The 26031-nt window shown below is 41.1% G+C and overlaps 1 protein-coding gene across 2 annotated transcripts in view; it reads left to right on the top strand.

The window, feature by feature from the left end:
- The window catches only part of LOC118287240 (ankyrin repeat and IBR domain-containing protein 1-like), a 32111-nt gene extending 6525 nt beyond the window's left edge, over positions 1–25586 (top strand). For both annotated transcript variants that reach the window (XM_035612271.2, XM_047328523.1), the window contains exons 5-20: positions 344–461; positions 2475–2683; positions 5939–6027; positions 7303–7447; positions 7717–7883; positions 9357–9445; positions 11196–11326; positions 13684–13818; positions 15150–15236; positions 15642–15708; positions 16514–16659; positions 17166–17344; positions 17532–17583; positions 20429–20540; positions 21075–21118; positions 22389–25586. In XM_035612271.2, coding sequence (XP_035468164.2) covers positions 344–461; positions 2475–2683; positions 5939–6027; positions 7303–7447; positions 7717–7883; positions 9357–9445; positions 11196–11326; positions 13684–13818; positions 15150–15236; positions 15642–15708; positions 16514–16659; positions 17166–17344; positions 17532–17583; positions 20429–20540; positions 21075–21118; positions 22389–23279 — 2661 coding nt within the window. In that variant the 3' untranslated portion in view covers positions 23280–25586. The remainder of the gene's footprint in view (positions 1–343; positions 462–2474; positions 2684–5938; positions 6028–7302; positions 7448–7716; positions 7884–9356; positions 9446–11195; positions 11327–13683; positions 13819–15149; positions 15237–15641; positions 15709–16513; positions 16660–17165; positions 17345–17531; positions 17584–20428; positions 20541–21074; positions 21119–22388) is intronic.
- Positions 25587–26031: the final 445 nt, after the last annotated feature.

Here is a 26031-nt window from a genome sequence, read left to right as displayed (position 1 = left end):
CACACACACACACACACACACACACACACACACACACACGTCACATAGTCTGCCATAAGGCATGTGACTCCTATCATCATCAGTCTGCTCGCTCACTGGGTATTACTTAGTCATGCGTTTGTAATCATCTATATCTGATTTGCTTTTATTACTTCTATTCTCCCCTTTGCCTCACCATCTGTCTCCCTCTGTTTTTTCATTACTTTTCTCTGCCAACCTGGCCTGTTGCCTCCTGCTTTCCCCCCCTCTTACCTTCATTCCCTATTCTTTCTTATTTCAACTTATTACCATCCCTTCCATTGCTCACTCTGTCCTTTCCTCTCCCCTGCCCCTTTTTGTCTAGCAATACGAGGGCCTGCGGCCTCAGGATCTACGGAGGCTGAAGGACATGCTGATAGTGGAGACAGCTGACATGCTGCAGGCCCCCCTCTTCACTGCAGAGGCACTGCTACGTGCCCATGGTACCATTAAGCACACACACACACACACACACACACACTCACACACTCACACTCACACACACACACACACACACACACAGAGTCACTTACTCGGTAGAATCTGCTGCTCCTTAAAATGATTGGCAATACGAGTGTCCTAGTGGTTAAACAAATACCATTTCCACCATCCCCAGGTCAATTCCAGCCTGGAATATTGAGATGTGAACAGCCTTTGTTATCTAAAAGAGTTTACCTTCTATTTCACTCAGTGGAGCAGTGTCATTGTCACATGCTCTATTCTATTCTCATTAAAACAAAATGCAGTTGAAAGTTGCTCGTTTGAGCTAAATCATTTATCATTGCCAAAAGTATCCATGCATCGTCCATTGTTATTTCATATTCTCTAAATATAATATTGGCAGCTTGATTTCTATCCACCACAAATAAGTAGTGGCATGCTGACATTGAGGTTGTTAATTTATGAAAAATGTTAGCAAAGCAATATGTCTGAAATTAATTGCTGGCCTTTTTGTCACTCACATGATTGCTTTAAAGCAAACTGTGTGCGTTTGCAGTGTAGATTTAATGCCAGAAGGAAAATAAAGTAGGAGATTCAAGTCTCGAGTGACACAGGGTGTAAAATTTTAGTTGCCTTATTAAATCTATTGGTGTGAAGTAATGGTGGCAATGAATTAAAAGCCAAGTTACACGCCGTGTTAAGGGTTTCAGTTTCACACAGCCACAGTCTCTCACTACATCCATACAGTTCAGCTCACACGAATGTTCTATATACGTGTGATTCTGCCCGGCCAATTTCAAGTCGGGCTTAATTTAACCAAGTTGACATAATGTGTGTGTGAAGAATTTCAAATGTTCAGAGAAGTTTAGTTATTTGATTTTAAGCCTTTGAAAACCTCCATCCTACTTAATTTGGTTGAGTAAGCTTTATGAAATGTTTTCAGAGATCGGGGTTGATTTTCAGTCTTTAAATACTCCGCTCTGTAATTCAGTGGGCTGGCTGAAGAGCTGCGTGTGCTACATATTAGACATACTTATGGGAGCTTAGAGGGGAGAAAGTGACCCCAGAATGGTGCTATATTTATTCACCCCTATCATGGGATTGCCGCCCCTCTCTTAAATATGGAAGGAAATTTTTTGTTAAATTTCACTAATCTCTAGGAGAAGGGTTTTTGGAATTGCGTATGATTAATTTCTTGTAAAATACCCAACACATTTCTTTCTACACTTCCTAACTTTGACACTTCCATTTTTTTCTTTTTGTACTTTCTTATCGCAGTGGTGGGGCTTTCCTGTCGAGCTGGAAGCTTGTCAATCTGTACTTCTGACAATTTCTATTTCACACTTAATTTTTCATATTTAAGACTAAGTGTGACTCCTCTTAATGCCCAAAAGCAGGAAGATATGATCATATTCATTGATGGGTTTTAATTGAATGGAGATGGTGCAAATTGTTGCAGTTATTCATTATCTAAACAAGGCCATTTACAGTCTGAGCCATTTGAGTGGTGGCGAAAATGTGTCTTTAGGCTGATAATGGCCTAATTGCGCAGTTGACCGGGTAATGTTTCTTATTATAGGTGGGGAGTCTGGACTTTTTTCGTCTGAATATTTGGACTCAAGCACAGCCCACAAGTCATTCAATATGCTGGAGTGGGATTTGTGTGTGATCTGGTGGATTCAGCCTTGTGCTTACCAAATCTTACAATACTCTTAGTTCTGCTTCAAATACAGAATGGACTTAAACAAACTGTTTTTTATGTGACTACATTTTGTGTTGATGAAATGAGAGTTTAGTTGAGAACAAGAAGTACTACATTGTACTCTCGTAGTACTAGTCTCCCACTCCACCTCTCAGCTGATTCTTCTCTTGGCTGTTGTCCAACGTCATTCTTCATACCCCATTGTCATGTGCTCATAACAAAACAGTGCTCTCATTTACTTTGATTATGCTTCTGTTGTTTTTAAATTTGTTAACATCTCTTCGTCTCATGTATTTACTCTTGTTTGCGTCAGATTGGGACAGAGAGAAGCTTTTAGAGGCCTGGATGTCCAATGCGGAGGAATGCTGCCAACGCTCAGGTGTACAGATGCCTAACCCACCTCCAAGTGGCTGCAATGCCTGGGACACCTTGCCCTCACCCAGGACGCCGCGCACCACCCGCTCTTCCGTCACTTCCCCAGACCAAATCAGCCTCATGCCTGCTGATGACGAGTCTTCCCTGGTGAGAGATGGCTTCTGGTTCCTTGTCACGAAAGAGAAACTGAAATGGTGCTCCTTAAACCCCTTAGTGAGACACAAATGACAAAGTCACAGTTCTTCTGTTGGGTCCAGTTTGGACCAAGAGGAGTTGTCTCAAAACTTATTTCTTTTGGCCGAGAAAAGTTACGTCTAAAAGTTAAAGAAAACTTAAAATGGCAATCGTAGATGTGGTAGATGACATCATTTCAGTGAAGTCTGTCGCGTAACTGTACTCATCAGCAAATAGTCATCAGATGAAATTGAACCGCAGAACGAGTAGCCTCAGGGAGCAGCAGCATGTTTTCCTAACCAAGACGCTGCCGCAGCAGCAAAGGATAAAGCTAGCATGAAACTGCACTAAAAGTAACTGTCAGTGTGCCCATAAAAACTGTTCACCAATGCTTATAGTCCCTATGCTGTTTCTGCTGAATTCTTTAACTTTTCTGTCTTTCTGCATAATGCTGCATTATTTCCCAGCCTTGTAATCATTAGTATTCATGCCAGTGTTTTGCATCCCAAACAAAAAAACAATACAAGCAAGACCTCTGCTCCTAGGAGAAATAGTGGTCTGTTACTTATGGTGAGGGGAAGTTCTGAACAGAAGATAGTATTAAATTACTGTCTGAAAATGTTATTAGTGAATAAGATTAAGCTCTCCATAAGCCAATAAGACAGACCATAAAATAGGTGGAGAAGATACTTTATTGTAACCCTCTGTGTCAAACATGAAGGAATTATTAATCAAATGAATTTACAATGCACAGGGAGATACTGAACTGGCTATGATACACTCAGGCAGCATGAGCGTTGCTGTGGCTGTCTGCTAATTGTTTTCACTCTAAAGCTCCAGTAAGTGGGTATCAGATAGGATTTGCAAAGTAACATTTTAGCCCCTTGCAAGTTGACAAACAAATCTTTTTTTTAGCCTTCAGTAAGCTCCTATGACTCATAGAAGTGTGACCTCACTGAACGGGTAGTTTCCATTGCTGTGTTTGTAAATATGCATAACTGCAAGGTGATCATGGAGATCTTTTGACCCCCAGCTGAGAGAGGGTCAGCATACCCCCCTGTTTAATTGCCCTACCGTTATTCTGACCTTGTCTAGGATATCCTGTATTTTTTTCCCTCTGCAGTCAATTTTTTGAGCAGTTGTCAAGATGAAAATTATGCAGGGTAATTTTAGATGTCATGCACCGAGACAGTTGGCACCTGGGACCTCATTTAGAAAATCAGCACGTAGGATCCATACTAAAAGTGTATGTGCACACAGACGACGAAAACACTCCCACAAATTACCATAAATAGTGCAAATTCTTCATGAATGCTGAATTACCTATTGTTGCTGTGGAGAGTGGGGGTTGTGTTGTAAACAAAAATAGACAGATTTTAAAGCAACAAAAAGGACAATAAAACAAAGTGACCTTGACAAAGCCGTGAAAGAGCTTATCTTCTTTTTTTCAGCGTTCTGACTCCCCTTTTGTTGATATCATTGCTTTACTGTTTGAGAGTAAATATGTTTGCAGACACACACACACACACACACACACACACACACACACAGCCATGATAATAGTTGGTTTTTAGTCAAAGTGGCTGCATGCTGGCATCGTCCTAGCATTTCACAAGCTGCCATACTCTCCACAACTCACTGTAGAGTATACACGCTGGCCCGCTCCTCTGCTCTTAAGGAGTAAGTAATGTGATGGTGTGACGGTGCACAAAATACTGAGCAGAATTTCATTTGAGATTTGAGTTGGCTAATACTGTTACATTTGATAGGTGCTTATGAAATTGTTATTGTTGACTAGCACAAGCACAAATTACACTGCTGGTTTGTGGTGAAGTGGATCTACAAGTAACGTGTAATATGAAGTGAAATTAAATGTTAGAGAGGCATCATCCTAATGCCTCTCTCACATTCAATTTCAACGATCTCCATTTGCCACCACGCCATCTGTGTTGGCAATTTCCCCCATACAGGTATGCACATTGTCCTGTCAAGTTTGTTTTCTCAGATCTCAAATAAGGACCCTGGACTTTTGCTAATTGTATGCTGCTGGCAATTTATTTAGAAGACTGCCAAGGAGGGTATCAAGTGTGGCAGAGGAGGTCGGCAGTATAGAAGGGCAAAGTGCTCTCTCGTCAACTGATTAGTGCTTGGCCTTAAGATAAGCGTCAACTTTTTTTTTTTTTTCATTTTTGGTTTATGTACATTATTTTTACTGTAAAACCTGCTAAATCTGTGTTATTATGAGCTTTCTAGCATGTTAATGTGAACAAATAATATTTTTCACAATTCACACCTGTAAACAGTGCAGTGTTCAATGCTGTAGATTGTATCGTAATGCTCACAATGTTTTGCAATTTTTTATAAAGTTTTGACACCTGGCATTGTTGACCAGGATCTTTTAATGTTTCTAAATGACATTGACTCCTGTGGGGAGAATGAGACATGTATCATCTTTTAGAGGATCGTTTATCCTTTGGGGGATGTTTCCATCCAGTGTTTCAGTTGGAGAACTAGACTGATGATGGCTGAAGTTGACATACTTGATAGATCAATTCCCTTATGAGAAGTTACCGGTTGCACTCGTCTGAGAAGGCATGCCTTGAACTGGTCCAATCGACTGAGTCTACTCAAGAGCCTGTTGAAAGGTTACAGTTGATTATCTCACATTTTGCCTGACCACAAGTCAATACTTACATTGTTGAAGTACACTGCATTTATTTATTTCTTTTGTGAGGGTCAGTCTTTCCCTCTAACAAGGCCTGTGTGCCTGTGTGCGTGCGTGTGCGTGCGTGTGTGTGCGTGTGTGTGTTTGTGTGTGCGTGTGTATATGAATACATCTGATGAGAGAATAAGAACTACACACGCTAAGAAGAGGTCATCATCTTGGCCCGGATTGGCCCTTGGTACAGTGTTTTATTCATACATCAATGACCACCATTGTGTGTACTTACGCACACAGACAAGCATGATTTTTCATTCTTTCTTGACATTTAATCGAATATTAAAAGTCAGCTTCCCATCACCACATTGTGAGAAGATAGCTTAGTCAGCATATTCATTAGATTGTAAAATTTCTGAAAGGCTCTGTGGGTTCTGTGGGTTTTCTTTCAAAGTGTGACGTAAAATAATGCATAGATCGTAATGAATGAACTTTATTTTTTGTAAATCAGGCTTTATTTATTTAGATGGACTTGAAAGAATAACTATATTTTTTCTTTTGTCTTACAGTGTGGCATCTGCCTGTCTTCCATCTCCATCTTTGAAGAACCTGTTGACATGTCCTGTTGCCACGAATTCTGCAGAGCATGCTGGGAAGGGTGCGCTATATTTTGTTTTTTGCCAGCAAATTCTGTGAATTGGCTCAGGATGTCTCAAATTTACATCTATTGACCTTTAGGGGTTTTCTGTTTTATCTAATGACTTTCTGGAAGGCTGGACCAAATGACATAAACGTAATATTGCAATATTTTAGGCTATATTGCAGTGCATGCTATTTTGAAATCTCATTTAAAGCACTTCATTAATGCTTGATTAAACTTGTTGATGCATACAATCACACTAGTGTGAGGATTCTAATAGTCCCTTTAACATATGTCTGCGTTAAAACGTTGTCATTTATTTGCATGTGTGGCAACAGACAATCGCTCTCTCCTTATCCTTCCTGACTGATTCTTCTTTTATGTTCCGGTATTGTCCTTGTCACTATTGGTAGCATGAGACGGTACCCACAGCCCAATCAGGTTGCTCAGGTAGTCCAGCTCCTCCAGGATGGCACATCCATACCTAAGGTCGCAAAAAGGTTTGCTGTGTCTCTCCTCACAGTCTCAAGGGTATGAAGGAGATAGCAGGAGACTGGTCGTCACACGAGGAGAGCTGGCCAAACCCGCCAGCAGACGCGAGGCATGATTCGTTTAAAAAAACTGCCAAAACAACACTATTCATTATAGCCAGAAATTATAAGAATAGAAAGTACAGTCAGATTATCACCTATCCAATGGAAATATAGAGGTCCAGACTAAAAATGTGACCTGAGCAAAATACTGCTTGGTTATTAATAAAGGAAAATAATGAAACAATTTTTGTCCTAATCATCATACTGGTGTGACTACACATCAGTGAGAGTTGTGGACACAAGCAGAGTTCCAGGCGTTCTTCCTTTTGTAGTGGACGGCGACACAAATTTGTGACTTTGCTACCTTCTGTGCTGACGGTATTGCTGCATATTTCACAGATAAATGCTGTTTGTTTGGCATCTTTGTAGTGATACACAAGCTGCCAGTAGACGCATTTCCAGTGCTGTTTCTTTTCTGAACCAGTTTGTTTGGCACGTCACTGCTTTCGCTCTATCCAGGCTCTTTTCCCTGTTCCTCCCAGATACAAAAAAACCATGTCGTATGTATATAAGTCACATACACTCGAACAGGTGATTGGTTTGGATTGGCAGTGTGTGTCTCAGAGCAGGTCTCATTCCGAGGCTTAGACAGTTTGTACTCAATGTTCACGATATTGTCCTTTTACTGCGTCCCACACTGAGTATATATTTGAGATGTCAACCACCCTTTACTGTCTGCAATAAATGTCTTCCACCTCAGATTTCTTAATCTGAAGATCCAAGAGGGTGAAGCCCATAACATCTTCTGCCCGGCTTTTGACTGCTACCAGCTGGTGCCCGTGGAGGTCATAGAGAGTGTGGTGTCCAGAGAGATGGACAGACGCTACCTGCAGTTTGATATCAAGGTGAACCAGATGACAAACACATCTGTGCACACAGTAAACATATTTCAATAACTGTGATCCCACTGTACAGAATATTGAAATTACATTGTCACTTTGAGGGATAACACATGACTCCTTTTTCAAACTTCCAACTGATAATGTTGTAGTAGATTCGAGTGTAATACAGTCACCCTCACTAAAAAAAAACCTACAGTTCAACAATTGATAGATGTACTGATTGGTTACATGGATTGCAATTGATTTGATCTTCTTTGCTTCATCTGTTCCAGGCATTTGTGGAAAACAATTCAGTAATCCGCTGGTGTCCTGTGGCAGGGTGTGAAAGGGCCGTGCGACTAAGCACCCAGGGTCCTGGGACCTCCACCTCAGACCCTCTTATTTATCCCCTTCTTCGTGCCCCTGCTGTGGATTGTGGCAAAGGCCACCTCTTCTGCTGGTCAGTAAAGTGCCACAACTTATATATGTAAATGTTAATTATAGTTTAATTTTGGACTTTCGGTTTTCAAAACGTTCAGTATTCCATGGTAATAGTAATGATGGGGACTCCGTCTATGTCTGTATGTTTGTGTGTGAGAGGCTGCATACACATTTTTGCCATTCATTTTCACTCGCTTACCCAAAATGATTACCTGGAAACATTAAGATTTATCTTTCATTTAAAAAATCATTCAGGTTCCTTAGTGCTGTGTCACTGTGAAACAGAAAAATACTGAAATCACACTCCTCTGAGAACTGGATGTCAAGTCAAACCCAGTAAACGAGGAACGAATGGCCATTTTCAGGGAGCCAGTGGCCTCTCCAACAGAGAGCTCTGAAGCTCTGTTCGCAGCCATCTCTCTCGAAAAAAAACAAAAAAAAACGCGCTCCATAGATCATTTATAAATGATAGAGTGGCCAGTGAAAGCCATTTTCTGAGTAAAAGGCGTATAACAGCCTGTCTGAAGTTTGCCAAATAGCAGTTCAAGAAACCTGAGAGTATGAGGAAAAAAGATGTTCTCATCTGAAATCATAGAAATGTAACTGTTCAGAGCAGAACTGATCAGAACACCAAGCACCATGGGGAAAACAAAGTACCACTCATGACCAGTGTGTTTTTCCCTGAACTGTTGGAACTATCCCTTCAACTTGTCATGAGTGTACAGTCATTTTGCTAGGATGTGAAACAATTTTGTCATCAAAGGACATGTGTTTAAAGAAGTTTGTGACAATAAAATGTGGAAATAAGTATCACTAATGTTTTTCTGCATGTGCTATATTAGTAGAATGATCATGGGCAGAGAACTCAGATGCTGTGTAGTCCTCTGCCTTATGTCCTTTGTGTTCACACTCCCAGGGCCCAGCATAGATCCCCCCACAGCTCCCTCTCTGCCATATCATGACCTCAACCCACCACATCTAATACTACATAGCTCACTGCACCTCATCTCACTGTATGCTTCCTCAAAGTGGCCAATGGGTTCACTTTGTCAGGTTCACTCAAGAGTTCAGTTTATATGACATGTCGTGAAGGAAGTGGATGTGATACAGGTCCAACTTCTATAGTTCCCTTGACGCCAGGAAGGCATTCAGTTAAAAGCCAAAAATGGCCAATTTATGGTGATTGATGCATCTGACAGCACTGTGCGATTTGTTTGTTCATCACTAGTCATAATTTCATTTATAATCAAGAACCAGGAGTTTGCATCGGATTGTTAATTTCAGTTCCAATCTTCATCCTTACCCGTGTGTGTGTGTGTGTGTGTGTGTGTGTGTGTGTGTGTGTGTGTGTGTGTGTGTGTGTGTGTGTGTGTGTGTGTGTGTGTGTGTGTGTGTGTGTGTGTGTGTGTGTGTGTGTGTGTGTGTGTGTGTGTGTGTGTGTGTGTGTGTGTGTGTGTGTGTGTGTGTGTGTGTGTGTGTGTTTGTTTTACAGGGAGTGTCAAGGTGAGGCCCATGAGCCCTGTGACTGTGAGACCTGGAAATTGTGGCTACAGAAAGTCAATGAGATGAGGCCAGAGGAATGTGAGTATTGACAATTATTATTATCCTAGTATAAATAGTTGCTCCAAGCATACATTTCTCATAATTCTGACATCTTCTTACAAATTTCTCCACACAGTTAAGACTAGATCCTTGTAAATATTAATATTATTCCCCAAGCATCACAGCCCTTAAAGTGCCCATATTTTGGTAATTTACAGTTTGATAATTTTAATTTGTCTATTAGATTAGGTTTACATGCTGTAATGTTCAAAATATGTAGTCTCATACCTTATACTGCTGCACAACCTTTTAACAGTCACGGTAACAAGTGCGTCGGTTCCGCCATGCCAATTCGAGCCCGTTGGATATTAAAAGTCAGGACGAACCAGGTGATAGACTCAGACCCCATGTTCAGTTTTTTTTTCTTTTGTCACTCCCTTTCCCACAGACTTTGGCCTGTGTTACTCAGCAGACCTCTTAGATCCACAAAAAAAGGTTTTACACACTAAATGTAAGGGAAAACTTTAAAAGGTTTTATATGGGCACTTTATGGGAGCCCCCTAAGGTGAAAAACTGTTTGGAGTAGGGAGAAGGCCTTTTCAGATGCTTTAGAGTTTCGTTACCAGAGGCGAATTGGCATTATTAAGTCATTAAAGATAACTTTGCCATCGGCTGTAAGTGGTATAACAAGTGTGTGCGTGTATGTGTGTGTGCGCGCGCGCGCGTCTGTTTGCGTGCCTGCACTGTTTGTGTTCTGAGGTCTCCCCTCTCGAACTGCAACACATACCGCCGCTTTCTGCACTCCTCACCATGCACACAACCAGAGGGAATATGAAGTTATTATGCTGAGCTATATTCTCCTATGACAGCCTCTTGGCTTGCACTGTTACTCTGGGGCTGCATTTTACTCCTAAAATTGTTTTAAGCTTGTCAGCTAATTGAGCTAATAGAAAACATTATTCCTTTGTCCACCTGTTGCCTTTTTGCTTCTTTTACTCTTTCCAGTTTTGCTATTTTGTTGCTTTGCAGTGAATTTACATGCCAAACAACTCCACTACCTATATAGACTCGCAGGCAATCACAGAAATGGATGAAAGCTGTGCTATTTATCCTCTGTAAATATCAAATAAATTACAAACTTGGTAAATAAACATTCACAAATAAATAAAATAGCTATTAACAGCATGTGAACAGGCTTCTGCGCAAGTAGGCTTATGTGGTTTCAAACATTTTGAAGGCTAAAGTATGAGTTTATTTTATTAAACAGAGACAATCTTTACAGGAAATCGACTTTTTGGAACTTAACCAATGATTGCAAACAGTTTATTGGTAAGCCAATGAAAATTCAGCTTGCTGATGATAAATTATTAATTAAAATGAACAACCCATTCACTGATGGTATGCAATGTTTAGAGGCAGTAATTGGCCTGTGAGAAATTGAACAGATAATTTAAGATGGCCCAAGTCGCTCCCGAGTGCCACCTCATTGACTTGACAATCAAAAGATAGAAGCAGTTCTTTTGTTTTGGGACCATCTTCCCCTTTCGATTTCCCCAGATTCTGTTTTATCTCCGCATTTCAAATGGCACATCAGAGGTGCTCTGATAATAGCCAATTATTCTGTTTGTGTGTGGGTGGATGCATGAACATCTTGGGAGATGTTAGCAAAATGTATAAGCAATCCACATTAGGCAGGCAGGACAATTTCCCACTCAGTGCAGTGGTCTGTTCAGATGCCGTGGTAATGGCTTTCATTTCTTCTGTTTACCTCTCCCTCCTACTCGTGAAGTGGCGGGTGTGACCGAAGCCTACGAGGACGCAGCCAACTGCTTATGGTTGCTCACCAACTCCAAACCCTGCGCCAATTGCAAGTCCCCGATACAAAAAAACGAGGGCTGCAACCACATGCAGTGTGCTAAGGTCAGTTTGTATGGGAAAGTTCACATACCTGTCTTTACTAGTGCTATATGTGATTACATGACTATTTTAACTCTAGCTAGTGTGTTTTCAATTGACAATGGGGCAATTGGGGAAAGTACCTGAATAAACAATTGTTACACACATATTTGACACAATCTACTGCAGTATATATTTGAATATAAAAAATTCTAATCTTCAGATAAATAACACGTCTTTTTGACATGTGTCCGTGGGCACAGCGAGGACAGGGTTGTGAAGTGTAACTATTTAGTTCTGTTTTGCTATTGTGTTGTAGATGATGCGACTCAATTATATGTAGGCACCACTGTTGCCCTGATATCAATGTGTTTACAATGATTTCTTAGTGAGAGTATGACAACTGGTGTGTGTGTGTGAGCTTCTATTAATAGTTCACATTGCTGATATTGCCATGGTAAGACTGCAAAGTATTTGTTGGCTACATTCCATTAAATTCAGATCACAACGTAGATTATCTCAAGGAACTTTACATAGAAAGGTCAAGACCTCAAAAACAGAATCCCAACAGTTCCCTCAATGAGCAAACCCTTGCTGACAGTGGAGAGAAAAAACTCCCTTCGACCCCCAGCACCATGTGACATAATGTCCTCAGTGTAAACATACAGTTAAGTGGAACATTAAGTTTGTTTTCAGACACACTGTAAACACCCTTAGGCATAGTTTTTATAAAGCATAAAAGCATTTCTCTGAGGCAACACTTTGGTCCCTGTCAAGATATTCATCAGCTTCAGTGGGTGAATTCTAATGGATCTGGTGATCCTCTGAGTTTTCCTCTGGCATCACCATCAGGCAGTTATGTGTTGTGATAACATTATTCCGTAGACATGAGCGAGTAAGATGCTCCCTTGTTCTGGTGAAGATAACTGTAGCAGGGTTGTTGTAATGTAATTGTGAAGGTGAAAATGTGCCTTATCACACTCAAGCAGCTATTAGTCAAGTTCGGCATTTTGCAGTCGTTCTAAAAAGTTCACTTTACAAGTGTTGGCTTTTGATACTGTCATGCTCACAAACAATCCATCAAGCAGCCAGTAAGCCCTGTGTTTAGTCAGGAGCTTCGATTTAACAGAGATGGACATCAGAGAGTAATACAGAGGTGATGGAGATAAAAAGACACTCGCTGAGTGGCGGAGGCAGAGTGTGAGACTGATAATCGTGCAGTCATGATGTGTCTCTTTTGCTGGAGGGCAGGCCATGTAAGGAGCCCAGTGCAGTCATACAACCAGGCTCCTTTTGTCTTTATGACAGCCTTGTCACTGCCTCTGTCCTGGTTAAAGAGGCAGACTAGAGATGGAGATTAGTTTGGGAGAAATGGAGCCGCCTGCACAAGCTTAAAGGACACAGAGGGCTCAGCCTCTTGACCTGTTATTATCTGGTAAGAAATGGCTTCACCCCTGTTGCTTGGAAACACAGGACTCCATGTTGCCAAGGAACATTTCTTTGTGTTTTTCGCTGCCATTTCCTTCCCTCCAGTGTAGCCTCACACTTATTTATCTTAAGTCTCTCCATTTCACACGCTGTCTTTTTGTGTCTCTCCGTCCTTCCATTGATGCCCTCTCCCATTTTTTTCCATTTTGTATTGATTTTTCTGAAGTGTCGTGTAAGCAGAGTGTTTCCAGGACAACAGAGGTCTCAGCCTTTAGGGTTTTGCGATGCTCCGGCTAACTTGTCACTCACAGATGCACTTGCATGGGGAGAGAAATCACTTACACCCAAATAGGCTGTGGGCTGGAGTGGCTGTAGTGTTTTGTTGTCCCACGGTACTCAATGGAATTCTCTGATCCCAAAACTAGCATGAGTGCTTTCTAGTGGCAACAGGCTAAGCAGTCACTGCTAGGTTCAAACAACAGCTCTGCCAAGTCAGCAGGTTTAGGGTCAGGTCAAGTTAATATAAATATATAGCACATTGCATTGAACAACTTGCCCCATGTCGGCTGAGTGTCTCCAGGCCAACTGTGACCCTTAAAGGATGAGCGCTATAGATAACGGATGGATGGATGGATGGATCGATCTCGTACAACAGGTGTAGACTCAATGTGATTCACAATAAAAAACAAGAAATAGTCAAAAATTATGCATACCAAAAACATATTAGAAGGTAGCACAGTATCGGTCTTAAAAATGTACCCTCTAAAAGAGGCGGCGCCTGTATTGGGACACAGCCCAAGACTTGTTTTCTGACAATTACAATAGGCCTGCAGTGACTTTTTTGAGTATGTCATTACATGTAAATCACCTCAGTATACAGTAGCTGGACTACAATTTATTAACTGACTGAGCAGTTTAGATTTCAGTGTATCATTTCCATTCTGTCCCTGTAGTGCAAGTATGACTTCTGCTGGATCTGCCTGGAGGAGTGGAAAAAGCACAGCTCATCAACAGGAGGCTACTATCGCTGCACCCGCTATGAAGTCATCCAGCAGGTGGAGGAGCAGTCAAAGGACATGACTGAAGAGGTACGCACACTAGAGTTGGACACTTACATCGTCGATACCTAATTGAATGGATTGGTGGGACACACTGGCCTGTAGACACAGGGCACTACCACAGCTCTCCTATCACTCTGATTGAATTAAACCAGACCAAGAAGTGAAGTGTCTTTAGTTAATTAACATCACATTCATCATGTGTTTCAGCCTAGTTAACTGTCACTTCACAGCACCACATGACGGCAGTGACCGAGAAAGAGTTGAGTGGAGGCAGCTGTTACGGGGGAAGCCCCTGTTGTGCTGTGCAACGACATGTTAGAAATACACTGGAGGGGGTAGAGCTCTTTTTATATTACAATTTAGTTTTAAATATTAAGATTACTCCCCGGCTTTAGTTAAATATGTCACTGTTATCTGACTTAAATTTTTTTTTAAAAAGGAACATTCTTCTTTCTTCATCTAAACCTGACAACTACATTACCCAAAATGCAACTTGACCCCACCAAAAGGCGATTTGTATGCATTATGCCGGTAGAGGGCAATGTAGCCTTGATTCTCTTGCAGAGATGAGGAGCAGACTACAGTGGTCTCTTTTCTTTCCACCTCATTTTCAAATTCGCTTTTCAGCCACAGTGGTACCTTGAATGACATCTCTGCAGGCAATTTATCAGTTTTGTGCAGCTCATTCTCGAGCCAAAAAAAAAGCCTTACACAACTTTTTTCATAAATGCTCGTCAAGACCTGTAAATAGACTTTGATTTGTAAAATTGATGGAGATCCCCTTTGAACACATTTGGGAATAATAGATTACCACAGCAGACTGATAAGGATTTTATTTTTCCAACTAATATAAAAATATTGCCCCACTACCTAATAAAGGAAAATTTGCTGGTCAATTGTATTATCAATCAGCCCAGCCCTCATACTTAACATAAAAAGCAAAATGACAACAAAAGGGACATTTAGTGGAGAAAACTGTGTTTAGCCAAACATACACACATATTCAAAGGCAAATGGACGAGAACAGTGCTTGTCTGTGTGCTCGCACACTCTAACAGGAAAACAGTTTAACACTAAGATAGAAAGCACATACATACGCAGACTTCTTACCTCTGTCTGGACTCTTGACCAGAGAGTCGTGCACAATCAATCCCACCCACCTTCATCAAAGTTGAAAATAAGTTCATTCCCAGTCTGCACCAGCAGCATGCCTCCCAACCACCGCCTGTGGCACTGCTCACTTATTTGGACTTATTTGGACTGCTCTCAGCCGGAGTGCCTCCACACTCCTCTGTGAGGGGGAACAACATGCACAGGAGTTTATCGACTGTGACTGGTGTTTGATCATGGTTTTGCAGGCAGAGAAGAATCACAAGAGCTTTCAGGAACTCGACCGCTTTATGCACTACTACACACGTTTCAAGAACCACGAGCACAGCTATCAGGTAAACAGCTCCGACTTTGCTTTGCAATGATGTCTGCTTTGTATAATGCACAGTCATGCAGTGGATGTAGCTAGTGGGAACTCGGAGTAAAACCTAAACTGGCACATGGCCTCATACATGGGTGTGCTCTTCAAAATCAGTATACTGTAACACGTAAAGCATTTCTGTGTTCTGTATATCTACAATATTACTGGGGACTGTCCTACTTTTCTGGTTGTTGGGGTTGTTATGGAAGCAATAATCAGACAGCACAATGCCTTGATTAAAAAACAAGTCTACTGCTCCCACTTTTTAATTTATTCAGCCTCACATTCTGGCATACTCCTCATTGTTTAGTCCGACAGTTCTCTCAAGACGTTTTTATTTAATAATAAAACCTAACAGCTTCTGTCTTTTGCACAATAGCTGGAGCAGCGCTTGTTAAAAACAGCCAAAGAGAAGATGGAGCAGCTCAGTCGGGCCCTGAGTGGAAGTGAGTCAGCAGTCTGCCATAACAGTATCACTCTTCATTACACATTTAGACACATCTTAATCTAGTCCTCTGATACTGAGCATTGGAGAGTCTGCAGGAGGGCGAAGAATCACAAAGGTGTTTCAATAATGCATCGACAACAGTGGGGTATAGTTATTATTCAGCAGGCACATCTGAGTTACAACAAAGCTGTGCTTTGTGAATAGACTTTGTTGCGAGTCCTTTTAAACCTCCATTTGTTGTCGCAATTTCCACCTGTTTAGCATTGTCAAGTTTGGTTCTAATTCACAACACTCGGATAACATTTCAGTTCAGATAGTGATGGCAGTGTTGGCACCGACATTCGTCCAGCTGCCAGAGAAATGGATGATCATAACTCAGTGGTCATGAGTTTTTCTAATTTGACGGTTTGCACAGGTCATAGTACGATGGCAGATTGCAGGTTTTACTCTCTGAAAAACACCATTGGCCCTGAATGATCATCACCATTTTCAGAAGCAAATTAGAATGAAGATTAAAAAAGATTTTTATTAAAAAAGTAACAAGTAGAAAAGATTTTTCTGCCTTGTTTTGGTTATTCACAAGTTATTGAACATTACTATGATGCAACTTTACTAAAAAGTAATTTAAAACAGTATCTACAATACGTTCAGTACAATGGAGCTTTTCTTTTGTAAGCTGTTTTCCAGAATTTCCCATTTGGCACTGTTCTGCTTAGAGGTTTAGGTGCTTTAGGCTGGATAGAGGGATGTATTCTACAAAAGTTCTGAATAGTTATCTGAAACTCTCTCCTTCTCTTTCCCAGGGGAAGGAGGACCACCTGACACTACATTCATTGAAGATGCGGTCCTAGAACTACTAAAGACTCGCCGCATCCTCAAGTGTTCTTATCCTTATGGGTTCTTTCTGGAGCCGAAGAGCACAAAGAAAGAGATCTACGAGCTTATGCAGGTTTCAGTTACTTTGTGTTGACTGTTCACAGCAGCCAGTCTTATATAGGCCATTAGAGATGTGGGACTAAAGCTTTCAACCTTCTGATCTTCCCAGTCTGCCTCAGTTATACCTGCGCATCTCAGCTTTAAGTTAAGGATTTAGTGTTAAATTCGATCACCGGCAAAGACACAGAATTAATTTACCTGCTGTCATTTATGTTGTAGCCTTTCAAATACTGTAGAATGACACAGAATGCACACGACTCCCACAGGTCATAAAACTTTGTAAAAGCTTGTAAAATGTAATCTTATTTTAAAGTAGATAAATATACAGTAGCTGTAAAAGTAGTTCACCTATAGGGCTACTTCTAAAGTCACTTTGTCCTTGAACAACCCAATCTGGGAACAGTTCATTTTACAAGAAATAAAGTTCAATTTAAAATTGTAAACATCCATACACCAAAACCACTCACTCGCTGAGCTTCCTAAAAACAATCTCTCACCCAGCTCTCTTCGTCTCCTCAGACGGATTTGGAGATGGTGACTGAGGACCTAGCACAAAAAGTCAACAGGCCTTACCTGAGGACGCCGCGCCACAAGATCATCCGTGCAGCGTGTCTAGTACAGCAGAAGAGGCAGGAGTTCCTGGCCTCAGTAGCCAGAGGAGTGGCCCCCAACGACTCTCCTGAGGCCCCCAGGCGCAGGTAACATGCAGACATGCCCCTCACTAAATGTGTCTAATTAATTTTTAAGCAGAAGAGAGAAACATAATTACAGAACAGAACTGCTGAAATTGTAATTGTCAAAAGAGACTCATCAGCTATTTAAATATCTGCAATTAATTACGTTAGTGTTCTAACAAAAAAAATTCGGTGTCTTGCTCAATTGCAGTTTTGCTGGCGGAACGTGGGACTGGGAATACTTAGGCTTTGCATCACCTGAGGTAACAGAACCCAGCATTTATTGAGAACAGTGCCGTTTGAAGCCCACACTTAAATAACAATATGCAAGTGTCTTTTGGCACTGTATATCATGGCTTGACAGGTGTCAGATTTTGCCCCAAAAGCATATTTCCAGTTTTGAGATCTTAAATTTGTGACGACATATCTGCTCAGTAATAACACTGCTAGTATGCAGTCATATGAATGTATTAATCCAGAATTAATACAGAAGATGTAGCTACATTACACATGACTCTCTCATCAGCAATCACAGACATGTTTGAGACTAAAAGTGGTTAATAAATCTCATTGAAACATTTACCTGTGATTGGTAGGGAGCACTTGATTTGATGCATTGATACAGGAACTACTCTATTAATATCACACCTAATCAGTTTTGATTAAGGGCAGAACCTTAAATCACGATGATGACATGCAACCTTAATAATGCAGGTTTGACTGTGGCTGTGTTGACAGCACCGACAAACCATGATGACCCCAAGAACATTGTGTTATCCAACACACTGGAGAAGCCAGATGGTTCACTGTTCCCCCGTGAACACAGTTGGAATGATTAAAAGCACAGTGCTCTGGCAAACACCTTAGCAGGTTGCTCCCGATCATTGCGCATTAGTAACAGACGTTTGTAGTTAACACTAACACTCATAAAACTAATGACCACATAATGGTTTGATTATTGACCTGCCTACTTCTCTTGCACAGCCTGATGCATGCCCTCGACAGTGATCCGTAAGTCAATACACTGCAGTTGCTTCTCCATGTTTCTATTATTGTTCAGTTAATACACTGTGGCAGCTTTCAAACATACAGGGTTTCCATCTGGAGCAAATTCACTCAGCTCAACAGCTCCACCACTCCCCAGGCTTACTGGCGCTTCCTTCTGAAGTGTTAAAACACAACACCGATATGCAAATCTTACATCAAGCTTGAGCCTCCCAGGTTATTCTGTGCATCTGTTAACAACTTAAAGGGGGCATTCCCCCAACGCCGGGAAAACAAATGGAAAGATCAGTCATGTCTGCCGGTTTTTGAAATTTTGAAAATCATTACCCTCCGCCTGCTCAGCACCAAAGAGTCAGCCAATCTGAGCACACTGATAAAGTGAAGCATCGGATTCTGACAAACCCTTTTTAATCGTAATACATTTATGCTTAGTGAAAGGTGCTAGGTCATTATTTATTTATTTTTTTATTGACAAATGTCAAATTCAAGCAGACATGAAATGCACATTAGTATACTGGACAAGCCATAAGAACAGATTTAATTAAGATAGGCGTACGCTCACAGGAAGAAGATTATCTTTACAAAAAACTAATTCAGTGGAGATGCTCATCTCACCTCCACCTCCAGATTGAAATCACTAAAAAGTCAGTCAATGTTCTATTGTTGTCAACAATAGATTGTTTTGGCTCTATGAGAATATTCATAGTAAAAGCTGCCGGATGCTGAACACCATGCCATTCTAAAGAAAAATTTAATGTATTTTTTAATTAAGATCCTCCGTCTCTCAGCTGCCATAGCTAATGGAAACACCGTAGTAATAATCAAAGCCTGATGACACCACCTCACTGGCGCGGCTACAGATGGTCCACTCCATGGTTCTTACAATGCCTGCAGATCACTTTATAGTGGGCTATTTTTAGAGCATTGGAAAAAAATGGGTTTGGGTGACAGGTTTTTGATTATGAGAATATGACTCCACGAGTTTTAGAAGAAAAATATGATTGAATGGAGAATACAGTTGATTATTCCCCCGAGGTATTTATATGTAGATGTGCGAGTTCCGTAGATGAAACCGTTTCATGTCAGTCTTTACACCAGAGAGCAGCCTTTGCATTCATCACCAGTTTGACAGTTTGGTTGAAGTTAATTATATGTATACACTATATGCATGTAATAATATAGTTCATTATGTCGTATATGCCTAAACTAGGTATGTACTCCCTGTAAAATGTAATTTTATTGGATTTATTTTATTACTTAATTAGGCTGCATTGTACAGTATCATTCATCATCTGATGCCATCACATCATTGGATCATTATCATTGCATGTCATCATACACATCAGTCATTGTTATCAGCATTGAATAAATAATACAAAGATAGATATAGATAGATGACCTTATTAATCCCAGGGGGAAATTAATTTGTCATAGCAGCCGTACAGTAGAAGAAAACATCAAGAAGTAAATAGATGATAGATATGCAAAGTACAAAATACACGGAAAAATACGAAATTTAAAAAAATAAAATAATTATAATATGGAGGGAGCATTTTAATTTAGTTTCCTTTTTAATAACATCACTTTCATGTTTGATAAGGTATTCTTGTTGCATTGAGATTTGTTGGGCATGCACACATAATATTTTAAAAAATCTGAACCTCAGGCCTCGTGTTGCTTAATTTCCAATTCCCTACCAGTAGGAGTTTGTTCTGCTTGGATTCATTTTAGACTGGTCCTTTATGACTAAAGTCTCGGTGTGGAGATGAAAGGGTTTGGAGCTGATCTTTCCTGGAACAGAAGACTCGGACCACATTCCAAACAAAGAGCTTTTTCTACTTGAATCAAAGCTACAATTTTAAGATTGCAGCTATTAAACATGTGTAGCAACAAAAAAACTTGGAAGTGTATCAAAGAAAACGGGAGCCATGTATTGCTGACCTGGAACTTTCCGCTGTTCAGAAGAGTGTTATGTTGGGGACAAAGTGACTGGATGAACTGCATGATTTGTGTGTGTTGAAATGAAGCAGTGTAAAGATTGTAGACTTAATGATACTTGGTAACATTCGTTTTCAAAATGCCACTTTTTGCTGTTGTTTTAAGGAGTACGCAGAGTTCCAGTACAGACGGAGACATAGACAGCGAAGAAGAGGTGACATGTCCAGTCTGCGTAGCAACACACCCGACCCCGATGACCCCAGTGATGGCATTCTAGGTACTGCAATGGACATACAGCATTCTCCCTCAGCTACAATATGCAAGTTCAGGAAAGCAAATGACCCCCCCCCCCCCCTCCCTGCCCTTCACCGACGATCCTCATCGTGTTCGCTGTCTCAGCTAATGCGGGAATCGGGAAGCTTGCTGTAAATTAGGATACGGCCTCAAACTTTGAAAAATCACAACTGCTCAAGTTGAACAAGCCAATATTTGTAATCTATCAGTGTCGTCCAACACAGGGCTGCTTTGTTTTTGGCCGTGTGGAGTGAAAGATGGTCGGAGTTTGCAGTTTTTTAAGCCAGCTAATAGGTTCTGTTTTGCCAAGAAGGATTAATTGATTCCAGACAAAGATACTGAATTAGTGAATTTCCTGGGAAAATGCTAAATGTACATGTTCTGTCAGGTTGTTGCTCTCACTGAATAATTTTGCAGTGTTCACTATAATGAAGATGATTTCCCTCAATGTGTTTTACTGTTATCCGTGTGCTGCTGTTTAATAACAGTATTTTGACTCTGACCGTTTTTGTCCAAGACCCACACGATGTCGGAGGTGGACGGAGACAAGGTCATCTGATGGTGAGAGCACAGTTCACATTTTCACAAGATGACATCAAAGAAAGCAGAAGTTTAATTGATTTCTGTTTTGGTTTTTCCCCGCACTTAGAGTCACTGTTATTTGATAATCATGTAATTTAACTAGACCAGTTTTAATCCGTTTTTAGTTTTTTTCTAAAGAAAGATTTAAGGGGAACATTTTTAAAATTCTAATGGACTTATTCCCTACTATAGTTTTGCAGACTGTTGAATTATTCAAACAATAGAAGATTAATTCAACAGAGTTGAAATTCAGAGAAAATGGGGCCATAGAATCCAGTTGACAGATGGTGCAAGTACAGAACAGAACTACAGGACTAATTTTGATGACTAGTACAGTCACAGTCTCCAAATATCCTGGGATTTTTGATGCCCACATCATGTACAAAACAAGTAAAATCATCTTACGTCAAAGTCCAAAAACTATTAAAAACATATCACACTGTTTGACCAGGTGACATCATTACTGACACGAGCACTGGGAAGTCAGAGCAATGTGAGGCGGAAAGACTATGTCACTATTATTTCATAGGATTTGTTGACAAAAATATACAAAATGACCAGCTTGGTCCTTAACCATTACTGAGTCTTTGATAAGGATATTTTATGACCATTTCTAAGTAGAAAAGGCTAACCAGGGACAGGGGTCGCAAATTAGCCGAGGCTCAAAACCATATATACAACACATGTGTAGCATGTTATTGTGACTGTTGCAATGTTTTTTGCATTGTCCCTGACAAATAAACTAGTAATAAATAAATAAAATGATCAATTCAATTTTATTTGTATAGCGACAAATCTCAACATACATTATATAATGATTATTACAGTGAGGTCAAGACCTCACAATATTACAGAGAAACCCAACAATTCCCACAATGAGCAGCACTTGGTAACCGTGGAAGTCTTTAACAGGAATTAATTTCTAACAGGAAGTTATTTCTAGCAGAACTGGACTCAGTTGTGGGCGGAACATGTGCCACGACTGGTCGGGGTGAGAGGAGAGAGTGGAGGAGATAATGACAGTAATAATACTGACACTTATAGATGTAATGATGTGATATTATTTTATTTTTTTTAATAATAATTTTATTGCTGATGATTATAAAGATAATAATTGTCTAGTTCTAGCCTGCTGCTGCTTCTTGTTTCCTTGCTCGCTGATGGTGCAGGTTTGAAACTTCTGGTGCTGTGGCCTGGTTTCAGGCACTTTCCATCACTGACACTTTGTGTCCTTCCCTTTTTTTTGCAGGGCCTTGGTTCCTTAGACGACGATGACCCCAACATTTTGCTGGCCATTCAGCTGTCGCTCCAGGAGTCTGGGCTGGCAGGGAGTGTGTCCAGTCATGAGGCCCTTGCCAACGAGGCCTCTCTTGGTGCTATTGGCACCTCCCTGCCTTCTAGGCTGGAACAGAGCGCTCCTGGTGTGGATGTCCTCCCCAGAGCTTCCCTAAGCAGCTCAGAACTGCTGGAGCTGGGAGATAACTTGACCAGGCTTGGCAACATCAACATCAGTAGCCAGTATTCTGCCACCACTAGTGTTACCACCTCTGTACAGCACTGTGAAATTCGCCACCGGGCTTACGGGGCCTCTCTACCGATACCGGTTGCCCCCGGTGGCAGCAGCTCATCGACGGGCCTCTTCTCCTCCTCTAGTGACACGTTAGACTCGACTACATGCAGCAGCCACGACCCATCCTCGTCCTCTACATTGGCTGCAAATGCAAATCTGCTGGGCAACATCATGGCGTGGTTCCACGACATGAACCCTCAAGGCGTCACCCTGGTTTCGTCAACCTCCTCCGACACCGATTCAAACCTGGGCGCGTTCCATGCGGGTGGGAGGGGCAGCCCGCAGGATGACGAGAAGGCCGGTGTCGTCGTCCTGCCTCAGGAAGTGATGGCAGATGTGGGTTTCTGCTCTCGGAGGCTGAGTGACACGGAGGAGAAAGACTGTCCCGTGGCTGAGAGGCCGACCCAGTTAGACCTTGTGGGGCTGGACACTCTTGAACCGAGCGTCGAGCACGCAGAGCACCGAGGCTCGAAGGTCGGCCGTGTTGACACTCCGCAGTGTGACTCTGTATCCTACCAGCTGCCCAGCACCAGCTCCTCTGAGTGGGAGGATCAAGTGCACCTGGTATGATCTGATTGGTTGAGAGAGTTTTTTTAGGAAGGCCAAAAACCACTACAGGTTGAAAGAGAGGTGGAATGTAAACTGAATGAAGAATGTGTCGGTGCAAACTTGGTGCGAAAGTGAGTGAAGAAGAATTTAGACTCGAGCATCGCAGTCAGATCACTTCACTGTGTTGGCTGTTGCCCCCCTGAAGACAAAGCACTAACTGACGGAGAGATGACGTTTGATCACCATTTTCAATTATATATTTCCTAATATGATCCTCTTGATGATAGAAATCTGATTAAGTTGCTTTTTTTCTGAAAGCAGTTTTAAACGAAATATTAGATTTAGACACATCCGCCTGTAGTGCAGGTTTTTTTTTTGTCCACTGGATTAAAAGGCCTACTGTATATGTCTGGATCAGGTCTGGGGCGGATTAATATCCAATATTCAATCTGTAGGGTAGTGTGAGAAACAGTTACCGCTCCCACTCCTGTCCATATCTGCCTACTATATTACTTTCTAGGTGCCAAACACTGACTAGCAAAAGCACAGTTTGCAGTCACCAAGTGGATTATTCAAAGCAAGTTGTGCCTGCTTATCACAATCTCAACGACTCAGCTCAACGTTAATGTGAAAGTCTCCAGCCATATTTTTGAGGTTTGCGGCTGAGTGAAATTTTAAATTCTAAAAGCTGTAGTGTGCTGTGCAGATCTGTAGTTTAAGACCATAATGGTTTTGTACTTTATTATGTGAAAACGCTCACATCATTCAAATGAACAGGAGGTTGCCTGCTCCCAAAACCAGACAAAAAAAACCCCATTTCAGAACGGACTTGACAATGGTTATTCATCTCAAAGCCTCAACCCATGAACACTTTGAATAGGAAATGTCATGTGAGCTTCAAAAACAACAGACGCTGACAGGCCCCGCGGGGCCACTGAGCATCAATCAGTTCACACCTTTGTAACGGCGTCACTCTGAATCCCATTGTAGCTCGTCTCAAATGAATGTCCGGGCTCTGCAGCTGAAGGAGCGTGACAGACGGAGGAGACCGCGAGTGCCCTTGTTTGTACACAACAGAGGAAGGCCAGTGGAAAGAGATTATCAAGCAATCACATTCAGATTTTGGCGAATTAATCAATCAAGCCCAAGTCACTGTAATCAATCTCTTTGGTCCTCTTGTGTGAGTGTAACTGGAGCAGAGACTTCTCCGAGCTCTGCAGACGTCCTGGGCTGCAGGGGGGCGCGTGGAGAAAAGGTGAATGTGTGTTGCATCTCAAACACACGAGGAGTCCCGTGTTTCTCTGCGTAGTTAGAGACACAGTGCCTTTATGTCCGTCACCATTATTTAATCCTTTTTTTCTAGAGTGCTAATTACACTGTATTTACAGTGTAAAAAAAGTTATTTCCCTCACGTGATGTTTGTAGTGTGCAGACATGGAAGTCTTGATATTCTTTTCTTTGTTTTCTCCTTTTCAACAAAATACTAGTAGCATGAGGCTTTATTTCATTCTACATGTATTAGGTTAGTGAACAACACTGATTTGATATGATTTGGTAAAATGGGTAAATGGTTAATTTCCTACTCAAAATATTTTTGAACAGCTTTTATTTCTTTTCTTTTTTTGTGCAGTAGGGCTTCTTGCCCTAAATTTTTTGAAAAGTTGGTTTTCACTGTATCTACTTAGTTGACCCACTGTATGTGTATCACGTATCGTACCTGAAGACACTAAAAATGGAGGAAAGTTGCAATATAATGTAGGTATTTATTTCGAATGAAATTGATCCGCTTCAGAAACGTGATTGTGAATAACCCACATGGAATGAACGAACGCGTCAGTGTTTTACCTTTTCGAGAACTAATTCCTGTGTTTGCACAGACCAATGTCTGACTGAGGTTCATGACAGAAGATGTAGAGGAGCCTCATTAAATCTAAAAGTAGCGATTGCTTTGAAAAGTTTTGAAGTTGTGAAGAGTGCCATATGGTTAGTGGGACTAACGTTGTTGGGACTGGGTTAATGGACGTGGGTGAAACAGAGGATCCAACCTGCGTTGCCCTTTTTGTGTAACAGTATGCTGGTGCATGAAATGGGTACAAGTGTGGAAAAAACTAGTTTATCCTTCTTTTGTATTTTACCACTAATGTCCAGGTGATTTCTTTTAAAAAATTAACATTTTGTAACTCATTGAGATTTTCTATTGTAAAGCAACTAATCCTTGAAATGCTATTTGCACTTTCATAGTCTATACTTGATACATTCCCTCTTTATATGAAGAAAAAAAAAAGAAGTTTGATGTGTGATGCCAATAAACTACGTGTTGAGTTTTAATTTGTATGTGTTTTTTTATTCATACATATGGAGACGGGTGCTCTTGAATTGTATTGGTCATTTACACCAATCTGCTACATAATCAAAACCATCTTCATAGATTAGTGTAGGTCAGGTCGGGGAATGGACACAGGACCTTTGGGGGAGTTATGGGGTTGGGACCATGGACTGTATATAAAAATGGATGTAAGTCACTGGTTCCGGAAAGTGAAGCCAATGCGCAAGTGCCTGAAGCCTGTATTCTCTGTAATCACCAGCAGAGGGCGACTCCGCTGGTTGCAAAAAAAATAAGTTGGTTTCCATAAAAGTCTGAGAAAATGACTCCTCACTTGACTTATATAACGTGAGAAGAAACATGATCGGTTGCTTTGTTCACCTTGACTCTCAGCTTCTTGTTTCAGAGCACCGGAAGAAAAGAAAAAACATTGCAATTCAATAGAAATGA

The sequence above is a fragment of the Scophthalmus maximus genome, chromosome 1, assembly GCF_022379125.1.
Source record: "Scophthalmus maximus strain ysfricsl-2021 chromosome 1, ASM2237912v1, whole genome shotgun sequence".
In the NCBI taxonomy this organism is placed as follows: Eukaryota; Metazoa; Chordata; class Actinopteri; order Pleuronectiformes; family Scophthalmidae; genus Scophthalmus; species Scophthalmus maximus.
Note: the sequence above shows the minus strand (reverse complement) of the source record. Positions and strands in the feature narration are given on the sequence as shown.